The following is a 14146-nucleotide window of genomic DNA, read 5'->3' as shown; positions in this document are numbered from 1 at the left end:
AAACAGAATATAAATTTTCTTTTTTAATATGTAAAACTTGAAGAGCAGAGAGAACCAAGAACAAAGGACCTCTTGGGAAGGAGTTACCACAGGTCCTCATGTGGCCTTTGACTTGAATCCCAGTAACTAGTCCACAAGTCTCTGCCCAGACAGACCCCACCTCCTAAAATCAGACTTCATCTCTTTAAGTCGTAAATGAAGAAAAAGGATTTCAGAACACTTCAACTAACTTTTTCTCTTGCAGAGCACTTACGGAGTTCAGTGATTGATCGCAAAGATTTAATAATCAAAAGGATTAAGCCCAAGCCCCAGCAAGGAGACGATATCACGGTGGTGGATGTGGAGAAGCAGATCGAGGCCTTCCGCAGCCGCCTCGTCCACATGCTGGGGGAGCCGCTGGTCCCCCAGCTCCAGGACAAAGTGCACTTGCTGAAGCTCCTGCTCTTCTATGCTGCGGACCTGAACCCTGATGCAGAGCCTTCTCCCAAGAACTGGAGCGGCCCCTGAAGTCCTTTGAAGCACTGAACACCAAGAATACCTCCTGAACTCTATCTCCAACTACTTGGAAGTTGTAAAAGTACGAAAAGTAGTTAAAAATCTTGTAGGACCAAACCTATCTTATTTATCTGTAGGTTATGATAACTTTCTAACTCTTTAGTAGATAACCTTTTTTTTGATAATCCTCACCTAGCCTATTCTCAAATACGGCTTAATATACAAGGTGTATATATTTTTTAATAAATTATTTATCTATCCTTTTTTTGAAAAGGTAATACTATATGCACTATATTTAACAGTTCCACTCAAGATGTGAAAAAGAATCCCTCTGTGAACAAATCCTAGACATCAATGTCATGTCATTCACAGTACTGACAACCTGTTTTGAACGAGAAAGACATATCCGTTTCTCCCTAATGGAACACAAACATCCTATATTAGATCTCTTACATTGCGTATGAATTTGACTTTGTGGCCAGTCTATTAAGATCTAATGTAATGAGGGGGGTTAGCAACACAAGGATTGAGTGTGTTACAAAAAATTTGATGTTAAAAGGATACAATAAAAAAGCAATGGTTTTTCAAAATACCAAGTTTACCATGCTTAAGTTCCATGATTTTGAGTGGGCAGAATGGAATAACTACTCCAAACAGGACCAAAAAAACAGCTATCCACATTTGAGAAAGTAGTAAGGATTTTTATTGTCAAAACAAGTAAGAGATACAAGCATAAGAGAAGACAAATAAATAAACTGTTCTGCTCATTTTAGACTCCAGGTCCTCTCTGTGGAAAGGTTAGCTCAGCTCCTTACATCGACATGATACTGTCCAAAGCAGACAACAGCAGGAATTGGAGAGTGTTCAAGATGACTGAACGCGTACACCGTGAGGAGAGATGAAAAGGTGGTGTCCCAAGTTCATTTCCTCAGTAAAGGGTATATTTATGAAGGTAGGAGGCTCATTTTAGGGAAAACTGATTGCATACAGAAAATTTTTTAATTCTTCAACCTCCCAGAAAAAAGTTTCAGGCCCTGGCCTGAACAAGGAAATCAAAATAGGACAACATCAGTTTCACATCGACCTCAAGGCTGTAATCTAACTGTAGTTACCACCTTCTTTACTGTAAAAAAGTTTAACATCCATTTATCTATACCAAACCAGTAGACTGAATTTTCTCCTGTAGGAAGTTTTCAACCAAATTGGAGTTAAAGTGCAACAAAAGATATGCAAGACTACTGTTTGTTCTGTGACCCATAAAAGAGAAGCATCCCTCCAACAGCATGGCCCAAGGGGACCACAGTGGGAACTGGCTACAGGACGAGCGGTCCAGCAGGTCTGCCAAGAAGCACGGAGCCTCCAGCTTCAGTGCAGGAGGGGCCCCTGCCAGGTCTGGCTTTTAACTACCCAGATCTCAAACAGATCTTAGGTCCTCCTCACTGACAAGGCTAGAGCACCCAATACCAGCACAGTGAAGAGGGCCAAAGTTGTCTCAACTAGTCAGTGAACACCTCTACTCCATGACTAGTCCATGCGCGTGTTGACAATAGTAAAGGAATCAAGAAGCCTCAGTTTGGGAACAACACAAACATTATTACCTAGTAAGCAATGATCAAAGTTCTTGTCCAGGGTAAATGATACAAAAATAGGTAATGAGGTCCCCCATACATCACTGCTGAGATTATTTAGTCTAACCTTAAATTAAAGCAATACAAAATGGCTTCTTCCACACAAGGACAAGCTTTGCACTGATGTTTCTCAAAAACCAATTATGTCTCCAGCTCTAGCCTCAGTTTAAGAGGTTTCAAAAAAAAAAAAATGTTTCCTATGTCAGAGCCAAGGTGAAAGGGGAGCTGACACAAGACACCCTCTATCCAGAGTCCCTGGAATAGAAATAGCTCTAGAAGCCAGTGGGTGTGAGCACATTCAAGTCACGGGGTTTGAGATTATGGGTCCGTGGTGGTTGTTTCTTCCCTTCTATCACTGGGATGTCCATCTTGGGTGGCTTGAAAGTTGCTGGATCTTCGGCCATTTGGGTGGCCTGCGCACGGATCAGGTCCATTGGAGAAGGCTTCTGGGCTCCTCTGTAGGTCTGGGTGGCGAAACCTCCTACAGAAGTAAACCGCAGAGGAAATGATCTCAGAATTACTAGGCAGTTCCCAATACATGTGGTAAAATGCCTGCCACACTGCTTGAGTTTTGAAGGAGCTTCCTTACCTGAATCAGACTTCTGGAGGGATCTTGGTCCAAAGAAGCTCCATTTATCTGCCATGTTTCTGTCTTTATCCCCACTTCCAGAATCCATGGTGCTAAGATTTGGGCCAGGTAACGCTGTGGAAGAACCAGAAGCGAACCAGCCTCTGGAAGAGAAAGGATGCAACATATCCTAATAATATCCTCTGCCTACACCTCTAGAAGTGTCTCACGCCAAGCCTAGGAACTGTCAACTCCCCCTTCTCACTCTGAGATCACAGGCTTAAACCCCAACTCTGCAGGAGCACTGGCCTTCCTTGAGCTCACTGCTGCTCAGGGGAGCGCAGGAGGGGCTCACCTGCTCTTCTGCTTAGGGGAAGAGTGGGGGGTGCTGCCTGGGGTGGATTGGGCTGAAGCCGGCTGCTTCTCTTCTCTTGTTATCTCTCCACTCTGTAGCTTTAGTTTCTGTTCAAATGGATAAGAAGAAAGACTTTTTAAAAATTGGAGCAAATACAAAACAACAATAAAACAGCTAACTTTGGGTATAAACAACCTGGTTCACACAACAGGCAAAAGGAAAACATTAATAAGTGGAATAATTTTGAATTATAGAACAGACATTCCTTTGATTCTACCATATTAGATAGAATTCCATCTTTTAGGAAAATGTATTTATTCGACAGCATATCTGAAACACCTCTGTACTAAATATACCACACTAGAGCTTTTAATTTTCCCACATTCGCCCAGCCGGTCAGCAGCGGGGCCCGAACTCAAGCTGCAGGCCTTCTGGGCCTTTGGAGTAGGGCCTTGAACTCCTCTCTCTGCCTCTCCTATCACATACAAGCCCTGCCATTCCCAGTCTCTCCAAGCCAACTCTCAGGCCTGCTGTCGCTCTCAGGCTGAAGGTTTCCTCCGTGGGGCTTGTCCCATTCTCTCCCCTTCCCCTCCCCTAACCAGTCACTCCGGGTTCCCTCGGCATTGTAAATGCACCTCTAACATACAGACTAGCAATCCAGCAGGGGAGAGACACATCTGCTTCTCAGTTCCTAGATCAAGGCTCCCATACTGTCTCTCTGCTCCCCGTCCGGGATGCCAATGCTTAGCCCAAGCTACATTCCAAACAAATGACCATGTCTGAATTTTCTCAAACACTCAACATATCAACTTGTGAAAGCTGGCATTTCAGTCATCCTCATGTTCTACTCTTGTGGCCAAGATGCAGAAAATGGGCCAAAGTCAATTCTACCATTACATAGGGTGAATTGCTCAACTGGAATTCTGGCTGACATCTATCCTGGAAACTTCTCAGTGTCAAAGACTGACAGTGACCCCCTCCAAAAGCATCTGTCTTGTCCGAGAGCTTGAACAGGCCACTAACCCAACCCTGATCCTCCAAAGCAGTGGTTTTGAAATCAGTGTGCAAAAGTCATCTGAGATGCTCATTACAAAATGCAACCGTCCAAGTGTCTTCGATCGCTACCCACAGGCCACCAGATCCACATTAGTCCTCCTCCTATATATTGCATATCATGATCCTCATGAGGCCCTTCAGGAGACAGTCTCAGACAACTTTGGAATATGGGGGAGAAAACCAACAGGAAGCAGGGCATCAGGAGACAAGTTCAGATACTGTGACTGGTTAAATATATGACCTTAGACCTCAGTCTCTTCACTTATAAAACATGGCGAATAGCATCTACCTCAAAGGAGTAACACAAAGATTAAGTGAATGCGAGTGCTTCATAAATCATAAAGCACTATGAAATAGAAAAGGGTATTCCCTGAAAGTCATTTAAAACTATTTTATTCATACAACTATTTGATCATTAACCCTACCAAAAATTATTCTTCAGTCACTCCAATTTTAGAAATGAAAGAGCAAAAATACTCCAATTCTATATTTGCTTTTTATTTTTTGAAAATTAAATATTGAGCCGGCCATTCCTTTCCAATTAAAGTGTTACCTCTGCCAAGCTTGCCCAATTCTCTGTGCGAGTCAATTGCTCTGGTACACAAAGTGACTGGCACTGGCTTTACTGTTCACACTGTGCCCACACACATCCCATGCAATCTCATCTGAGCCTCCTAAGCACAAGGAAGCAAAACACATCCTCCCACTTTACAGCAGGAGAAGCAGAAATGACGACACGAAGAGCTCCGGACCTTTCAGTGACAAAGCTCCACCATGGGTATGACCAAACCAGTTCTAAATTCCTCACCCAATTCTCTTTCCACCACTCTCCACAAGGCCCGGCTAGCTGAGCAGGTAACTTCTAAACCACAGCCACATCTCAAGCTATGAATGATGAGGGTTTTGGTTTTTTAAATTCCTAAGAAACAAGCTTACGTGGAGCGCTTCTGCCACTCGAAGGTACTTGATCTCCTCGGTGGTCAGGCCCTTGTGGGGTGTGTAGCCAGCATCTGTCAGCCCTGCCTGTTGCTCAAAACGCTGAATGCTCTCCTGGGTCTGTTCTGGGAACAGAGGAGATGACAGTCATGCCCATCCCCTCTCCCACACAAACTGGGGGAGATCAACTTCTGTTCTCCCCAGAAGCAAGAGACCACAATGACCATCCGAGGAGGAGGGTTCTCCCAGACGCGCATCAGAGCAGTAATTCTGAACCTCACACAAAGTTCTTCTAATCGGAAGGAAGCCTTCCCTCACACCAAGCTGAAGAATGGTTACTCCTAAAGGGACAGCTGGATAACCTCCAGGGAAACACTCCTTACCTTCCTCTTATTTCTACACTGTGACATTTTCTTTGTATTTAAAAATGTAACATGGAGAAGGCAGCTGACATTCAGAAACACTGCAAGTTCTCCAAAGATAAAGTTTCCTCAGAGAGACTCACCACCCTCATTACCCACGCAAAGACTTTCACCAAAGAGCCACATTTGGGCTAGATGACACCGAGGTACCAATTAAATCAAACCAGAGAATGTGCCTTGAACTAGCCAAGGTCTACCGATCCAATGTTTCTTGTGTGGGAAACTGCTCATCCCAGTGCCTGGCACAGCAGACGCATTCACCTCAGTATCACATCACTCTGACTTGATTATCTGAATTTTTCCTTGATCTGCACACATAGGACATTATATCCCCACTACAGGCAAGTGGCAGCTGTGGACCAAAAGTCTAGACACCAGATGTCCTTTAGGACAGTCATTCCCCTTCTAATGAATTTTTTATTTCCATCAGAAATAAAGGCAAAGAAAAAAAGTCAAATGCATATGGATGTTTTCCAGTCTTACCAGGTAGTTATGTGAAAATTTAAAAAGTGGGAAAGGATTTAATGAATTACAGTACACCAATACCAGGATTTTAAATGCAGCCATTTTTTTAGAATTTAATACTACAGCAACATCAAAAGTTCATGGCAGTATTACCTGAAAAAAAATAGAATGGTTTGTTTACTATATCTGCAATTATACAAAAACATGCATATATGTGGAAGTGACTAAGTCAAATAAGTGTCTGAGTGACGGTAGTATTTTGGGGTGTTAGAACGTTCTGTACTGTCAATGACCTGTATTTTCAATAAAGAAATTATACTGTGCTACAAGAACGATGACTACGCTTTCTAACACTGCCAGACATATTCTCAAGCTTGAAAAATACTAGTAGTAGTTGCTGATTCGAATGGTGCATTTATGTGTGAATAAGCAAAAGACCAAGTAAGAGTCTGCACTTCTCATTCTCGGGTGCCTTGTCCAGGAATTGCCCAAGACAAACTGATGCCCTCCCAGAGCAGATAAACAAGGGCGTCCGACTGCAAAACTGAGCCAACCACAGACACCTTCTATGTGCCCTGCCCCTGGCAGAGGCTGCTGCTAACAAGCAGAGCTGAGTATCACATAATTGTTAACTTCCCACAGCAACTAGAAGAGCCCTCCAGAACCAACAAGGTTAGTTAACTTGTTATACTCCTCCCCTTGACCTGCCAGCCACACCCCTCATTTCATGAAGAGGGAAAGAGTCTCAACAGTGGCATAACTTGCCCAAGGCCACACTGAGGGATATGGGAAAATAAGATGGTACCAACAAGCAGAGTGCACCTAAATCACCAGAGATGCTAAAAGTGTGACAAATCTTCCACCTAAACGGAGCTTCGCCCTGGCGATTCAGCAGCCAGGCTGACATGTGCCAGGCCCGGTGGGGACATGCTAAGGCAGGCGTGGGTACAGAACCCCCACAGGTGGACTGCAGGAAGCCTGAGCTCTTCCCCACCCTACCTCACGCCATCCTGAGGGTGCAGGGTGCTTACTTGTGATCAAAGAATTCATGATGACACGTGTAGCTTTGGCCTTCACCACAGGGACCTTGTCCACACCGTCAGTGGCCGATGACAGGGCCACGGCAGGGGAGGAGACACTGGCCTCTCCTTCCTCCACCTGTTCGAGAGAGGTAAGGAGGCACTTGAGCAGGCAAGGGAGCCACACACCTAAACGTACTCCTTTAAGGAAGGAGTTGCTGAAATACCTTCAATCCGATACATGAGGAAATACGTGAGGGGGGGTTGGTTGTCCCCACCCGATTAGATCTGTATCATCCGTAGTGACAACAGATAAAGACATTATACGAATAGCTGGAATTTATAGATATGGGAAAGCCAGCATTTGAAGCTCTGAAGTCTACTACCTTCGCAGACTACATCTGTCCAACATACTACAGGACCGTGCCCCTAAGAATGCAGGAGAAACACCTCTTACTAAGCCCTGACCATGGACCAGGCCACACGCTTGCTTCTGCTTAATCACTGCATTCGCTAAGTGGTTCTCAAACTTTGCCGAGCACCAGAACGCCCTGGAGGGCTTGTTAGACAGACCACTGGGCCCCACCCTAGAGCTGAGCCAGCAGGTCTGGGTCAGGCAGAGAATTCATGTTTCTAACAAATTCCCAGGTGTTGCTGATGTCACTGGTGCCCAAGACCACATTTTGAGGACCACTGTTCTCAAGGTTCAAGTAACGCTGTTTTAAAACAAACCAAAAAATCTATGTAGTTCCTAATCTTTAACGTGAGAGAGCCAAGAACATGCCACCTTCTTCAATCTAAACACCTGACACCATGCTCAGGCCCAGCAGGAAGAAGAGAACGGGGTCTATTCTTTGTTCTCTGCTTCTCCAAAGGCATTGAGGAGGAAGGTGGTCAGAAAGGAGGGGAGCAGAAGTACTGAAATGTTGTAGCCTGTTACAAAATAGGATTCACACTTTTCAGCTGTGACCTTACTCAAGCAAGACTGGAACCTGTTTCCTTCCTTGGGAGATGGTGACGGTCAGGACAGGGATGGTTCGCTAGACACAGGAAGGAATGCGTGTAATGAGTCAGGCTGAGCTTTCCTTGAGAGCAGCTGTTCCAAACCGTCAGCTGTTCCAGCTGGGGCACACCAGAAGACTGGAGCCCATTCTTTGCCTTGTGAACTAAGCAGCAGCCTTTCTAAATGAAAAGGGTGAGCAGCCCTTCGAAGCACTGCGGGAAGCCTGCTCACTCTCTCTCCAGTCCCTGGAGCCCGTGGCTCCGGGCCTGCAGGCCAGCTGCAGGGGTCCTTTTCTCCTAGTACTGCCAGTACTTTACACAAAATGTTTCTCCTCAACAACTGATTGGGTCCGATTTCAGTAGATAATGGACACAGGGAACTCCCCCAGAGCTGTAGGGGACACTTCCGTAGAAAGGAGCTCCCTGTTCCGAGGGCTGAATGGGGAAGCGGGGTGGGGAGACTCCCTAGAAAGGAAGGCCACACACAGCTCTCTGAAGTGAGAGTGAAGCTGGGAGCCAGGAGTCCCAACATCAGCTACACACCTGATATGTCTCAAGCCTTTTCATCCTCTTTTATTTAATCCCCACAACACTCCACGGCATGAAGTAGTCTCAGCTCTCAGATGGAGACACTGTGGCCCAGGGGTGAAGCTGTGTGTCCAACATCATTGCTAGTACATAGACCATTAGGGGATCCACACCCAGGTCTGTTTAAGCAGATCCTTCTGTTACCTACTGTCAGGCCCTGAGCTGTCACACAGGTCAAAGTTCAGCGAAACTGTAGCTGCAGGTTAAAGGGCCTCATCTGAGCGGGCAGGCCTAGTTTCTAGTTTATTCAAGCACAGTGCCTCCCTCCTTGCACTCCTGGTGGTGGCAGGCTCAGTCCCTGCAGTCAGGAAGCACAGGCTTCGGCAACACGCCTGCAACAAGCACGTGAGAACCTAACTGCACAAAGGGATGTGAGGGCAGATAAGGGTGCCCCAAGGTGCACGCGCACGTCGGTCAGGAAGGGCCTTTGGAAGGAAGCGGCTCTCACAGGGCACGGCAGTGGGAAGGGGCATGGGAGGCAGGAGGGCCAGCACAGCATGTGTTCAGGAAGCAGCCGACGTCCCCCCCAGTCACTTAATGAACATTCTTTGGAATCTGCTTTCTGCCAGGTCCTCTGCTAGATACTGCAGATAGAGTACAAAATTAGGTATGGCCCCTGCCCTCAAGAAGCTACTGGAAGGTGACAAAGTATGGCAGAGATTATGACAGGGGTCCATGTGACAGTGGAGAGCTCAGAGGGAGAGGTGATGGTCTTATGGGGAAAATCCTCACAGAAGAGAGCTAAGACTTAAAAGGATACCATTTGTCAGACAAATGGAGTAGGAGGAGCGGGTGGGAGAACAGGATGGGGACTGGAAACCTTCCAGGCGATCAGAGCAGTGTGAAGCATAAACACCCTGTTAAGTGCAAGACATCTCCAGTAACTTGCATGGGTGGATCACTGGGTGGGGCTGGGTAGCGGCAGTCAGGACCTGGACCACGCAGAGCGAGACTAAGGAGCTTGGATTAAATACAGTGGGAAAAGGGAGGGGTGAGGGTGGGGACAAAAGACAGGAGAAGACACAGCCATTCTAGTTTGAATTAAAAAGAAAAAAAGACCGCCAACTCCAGCTGAGGCACAGAAAATATATACAGGGGTTGGCGGCTGCCCACTTCTGTGGGTGCTGGGAACCACTGGAGGCTTCTGGAGCAGAGGAAGAATGAAGGGGTTGGGCTTGCCAGGACAGTCCACAGGGTCAGATACCTTGGCGAGGTCCTGATACTTGCGCTCTGGAATCACTGGCTTCCAGGGGATGCTGCCCATGTCCGATGGAGGAGGAGTCATGGGTGTAGGGTCCTCAAGGGCATCATCATAGCTGAATGCCCGGCGGTACATCCCGATGGGCAGGGACATCTTGCCTAGAGGCCCACTAGGCTCAAGAGCTAAGAACAGAGACACCTGTCAGGATGGGTCAGCAAGTGAACATACTAATAGCTTTAAATTAATTCATAGGCAGTAAAGCTCTAAAACACTCACTCTGGGACAGAGCAAGAATAGCTTCTTCTGGAATAGCTAATCCATTTAAGAAAAGGTAATAGCACTAATTCCTTCCTTTATGCCTGACACTTCGGATTTTCTACTTAACCTACTCAGTAGCCCGAATCCAATTTACAAATTAGGAAACCAGAATTCAATTTAAATTTATCTGAGCAAGGTCATACAATGCAAAGTGCAGTTTGGAATCAAAGTCCAAACCTATCAGATTTCAAAGCTTGTATTTTTCATGCCACAGAAGCCACCCCCACAGAAACACCAAGGCTCTCAACTCACGCAAGACTGAGGATATGAAGTTCTTGTTCCCGTTTTATAGATGAGGAAGTTACGGCCTAGAGGTCAAGTGATTTGCCCAGATTCATAGAGAAAGTAACCACCTGGGGCTCGACTGCCTTCCCGACCTCACCAAAGAGAACCAGAGCACTATGACAAGAAACATCAAAACAACAGTGTCCAGGTCAGCTCTAGAGTCTGAAGGATTTAGTCAGCAGAGCCAAGTTCCACCACAGAAACTGCTGACACCACTCTCATGAAACACTGCCAGCCGACCCGGCCGTTCCTGTCCCCTGGAACTGGCTGGGGGAGTGCCCCGTGGTGACGCAGGTATCCACTTCAAGGGCACGCTGCGCTCTGCCAGACCAGAGAGCAAAGGCCATGCTGTTTGTTTGCGAATCCTTTCTCAGCAGAACAAACGTTCAGATCCTGACTTCAGCGTGATGCTTTCCCGTTGCTAAAATTATACAGTCACACTCTCCAAGACATCAACTTCCATGGCAATAAGTCCAAAACCAGCAAAGACACTTCATTTAAACAGCAAGGGGACCAAGCAGCTACCATTATTATTAATATTAACAACAACTACTAACAAATCCATAGAAACAGAGATTAGTGGTTGCCAGGGACTGGGGAGAGGGGGGATAAGGAGTGACCACTAAGGGGGACAAGGTTTTCTTTTTGGGGTGATGAAAATGTTCTGGGATTAGACAGTGGTGATGGTTTCATAACCTTGTGAATATACTAAAAACCTCTAAACTGTTCACTTTAAGTGGGTGAATTTCATAGTATGTGAATTATCTCAAAGAAGGCAAACACAAACACACAGGCAAATAATAATTACCAAGTACCCTTCCTCACCGGGCACTTACATCCCTCATCTTACTTCATCCTCATTAAGCAGCTCTTCTTCCCATTTTCCAGCTCAGGAAACTGCAATATAGATCTTAGGTGACACCTACCTAGCAAGGGTAGGGTGGGGACTAGAACACGGATCAAAGCCACTACTTGCACTGGACATGCAACACTCCAGGCTCCACACACTACAAAGCATTAACCTAACAAGTGCAAGCCCATGGCCGGCAGTTACAGGGAGTGTATGGTAATGACAACCATGAAAGACGAACTAAAAAGCACACTGATGAGGTCCGAGACCAGCGATGGATCCACATTGGGAGACACAGGGAGATTCCTAGGAATCCACTTAATTTGGGAGCAATTTCAAAAACATCGTAAAGACTCTTCCCAACAGCCATCCCAACAGCCTTCCTAAAAATAATAATAAAGTGAGCTAATGTTTACTAAGAAATATATTCCTATAAATAGAGACGAAAAATTTTTCTGAGCAATAAATGTATATTCATCACTTTTAACTCATTTTCACCTATTTTATGTTTAATATTCACAGCAACTCTGAGAGATAAGCACTATCTCTTTACTGAGAATAAAAAATCGAGTGATTCAGATTTGATTAAAAATCACTAAAACAGTCCTAAGAGGGATCAATGATTTCAGTAACCCCCAGAAATTATTGCCCTAGACGGACCCAGACTCGCTACATGCTGCTGTGAGCATTTTCATGACTGCTTAAGTTAAATCTGCCTTTAGATCAGGCTGGTGCCTTTTTGCCCAGACCTCCATTCTGCCCACTCCCTTCCCCTCCTCCAAAAAGGGGGATGAGTTTAACCATTTTGGTACATGCTATAAGAACTTCACAACTTATTCTGAATTCTCATTTGATATGTGTAGGAAAGTGACAAACTTCTCATACTCTTAAGTGAAATGACTAGTCTCTCTCAAGGTAGGTTTTGGGTTCATACTCTGGCTGCATGGTTAATAGGTTAATATTTAAATGATGTCAATCTATTAAATCTAAATGCTCGCCTCGTGCCAGAATAACCATTGATAGATGGTTCCGAAAAAGTGGTTTCTGTCTAGCTTAAAACATGAAGGGCAAAACAAGAGTTTACCAAAAAGAATTAAGTTTACCAGGCACTTCTGGTTGTCTCGAAGCCATTGAAAGACTGGGATCCAGGTGCTTTTTCTATATAGAATTCCGAGTAGAGTCCCTGCTACCTAATAAAAATAACAAACGGCATTTTCTTACAGTGAACATCAAAGAATAGCTCCAATACCGTTCTTCTGACAGGCACACACAGCTTTGTGGCTTGTTTACAAGGCTGAAACACACATGAAAGAGCCAGTGGGTGACAAACATGCCAAGGGGGAAAGAAAAAAGTCTCACACCACCTGTGGCTGATCTTAACACCTGTGCCGTGACAGGTGGTGAAAATCTCACCTTACCAGCGTGAAATGGTGTGACGATTACGCTGACAGACAGATATTAACGAGGAACATCGTCCAGCTGCTGCAAGTTAGCAAAGCTGCCCAGAACAAGTCCATCCATTCCAGAGGTCCTAAGAACAACAAACAGCCAGCATTGGTACAGCCCTTCAGAGTCTGCCAAACACTTTCCTGTACCTTCATCCATTCCCCCTAACAACCCTGCCAGAGAGATTATACTCATTTTCAGATAAGTTAGGGTCCAAATAACTTGACCCACAGCAAGGGGCTAAGTACCATAGTAGGTAAATTCATTCTTTGTTGCTAACCCTAATATTTATCAGGGTTTTATCCAACATTTATCTTGTGTTTTAACCCTTGGAGGAACACTGCAAAGCAGGCATTAATTATCCCCAATTTAAAGAGAAGGAAACTAAAAATGAGAAGATAAATGATTTGTCCAAGGTCACAGATAAGTGGCCCGCCCACAAGGCAGGTAGTTTCACCCCCCCTTTACAGGGAAGTTCACACAAAGTGCTGAGAAAGCCAAGTTGTTTGCTTTTCAACTTGCTACACTGTCTTTCTATCCTGATGGAGCTCAGAGGGCAAACTAGCTAGTTCTTCATTAAAGAGCATCGCAGAAACCAAAGCTCAGCCATCCTCCGGGCCCAGGAGATACATCCCCTTCCACTTCTCCATCCCCGTCCCCTCCCCCCTTCTCCGCAGAGAGCCTGCATTTCCTTCACAAGATACAGGACGATGCCAGCAGGATTTGAAAGGCCAGGTCTAACCCAACCCCCTCTCCCACCCGCGAGGCTAAGAAGGACTAAGGAGATTACGGCCGGGGCCTGGCGTAAGACCAGGGTTCCCTGAGGGCAGGGCAAGCAGGAGGCTTGCGAGGTGAGGGCGAGGAGTTGGGGTCCCGGGCTAGGCCGCTCCGATGAAGTCAAGGCGAGGCCCCGGGCGGGGCCGAAGGACATCATCAGAGAGAAGCCCCACTGGAAGACCCCAGACGGCAAGGCGAGAGAAGCAAGGGGCTGCCTGGCCAAGATCGAAGTCGGGGTGAGGGGAGAGGCGTGGAGAGCCCCCAGGCCAGGGTCTGGGTGTAGGGGCGAGGGGCGCACCCCTCGGGATGGGCGGAGAATGTAGCCCCAGGGAGATCCAGGCCCGGCCCATGTCGATACCTGTTCCGCCGCCGCGGAGCTGCCTGCGGCCCGAGCACCGGCACTAAAGAGGCTCCGAGGGCCCACGTCTTCCGAGAGGCTGTGGCGCAGTCGGGACCCGAGCCATGGTGTGAGCGGCGCTTGCCCGTGGCGACAACGAAAGCCCCGGGAACCAAGTGAGGAGCACAAACTGCCAGGCCGGCTGGCAGCCTTCCTGATAAAGCCTCCGGAGGCCGCTCCACTTCACGCGAGACTTGACCCGGGAGGTGCCCGGGGTATGCCGGGAGTTGTAGTCCACGATCGGGAAGGCCCCGCGACTTTAGCTGCACTGCGGGTAGCGGGCTTCTCAGCTCCAAAGGTGAAACTTGCCAGCTCCCAGAGGAAAAGCTGCCCTTTAC

At 46.6% G+C, this 14146-nt stretch overlaps 2 protein-coding genes across 13 annotated transcripts in view; one reads left to right on the top strand and one right to left on the bottom strand.

Moving 5' to 3' along the window:
- The window catches only part of SIMC1 (SUMO interacting motifs containing 1), a 97619-nt gene extending 96534 nt beyond the window's left edge, over window positions 1-1085 (top strand). The window contains exon 11 of one of the 2 annotated variants that reach the window (XR_006532579.2): window positions 245-763. Coding sequence is in view for 1 of the 2 variants with exons in the window: in XM_044777638.2 (XP_044633573.2) it covers window positions 245-507 (263 nt within the window). In the remaining variant the exon portion in view is untranslated. Of the gene's footprint in view, window positions 1-244 lie in introns of both variants that reach the window. The other variant, XM_044777638.2, reaches the window with a different exon arrangement.
- A 90-nt stretch (window positions 1086-1175) lies between these two features.
- On the bottom strand, window positions 1176-13910 carry KIAA1191 (KIAA1191 ortholog). Of its 11 annotated transcripts, none has more exons than XM_070517051.1 (9): window positions 13770-13910; window positions 12602-12719; window positions 12292-12482; window positions 9739-9917; window positions 6957-7083; window positions 5039-5163; window positions 3047-3153; window positions 2713-2855; window positions 1176-2604 (listed from the first exon to the last, which is right to left on the bottom strand). In XM_070517051.1, exons 3-9 carry the CDS (start codon window positions 12317-12319, stop codon window positions 2396-2398), a joined length of 918 nt encoding a protein of 305 aa, XP_070373152.1. In that variant the 5' UTR covers window positions 12320-12482; window positions 12602-12719; window positions 13770-13910; the 3' UTR covers window positions 1176-2395. The 11 variants fall into 11 exon arrangements, with proteins under 11 accessions (XP_070373152.1, XP_014682306.1, XP_070373154.1 ...); XM_014826820.3 differs by having other exon boundaries at window positions 12410-12482; XM_070517053.1 differs by having other exon boundaries at window positions 9739-9933; window positions 12292-12378.
- Window positions 13911-14146: the final 236 nt, after the last annotated feature.

This window comes from Equus asinus, chromosome 9 (genome assembly GCF_041296235.1).
Source record: "Equus asinus isolate D_3611 breed Donkey chromosome 9, EquAss-T2T_v2, whole genome shotgun sequence".
Taxonomy (NCBI): domain Eukaryota; kingdom Metazoa; phylum Chordata; class Mammalia; order Perissodactyla; family Equidae; genus Equus; species Equus asinus.
This window is presented reverse-complemented; position numbering and strand designations above follow the sequence as displayed.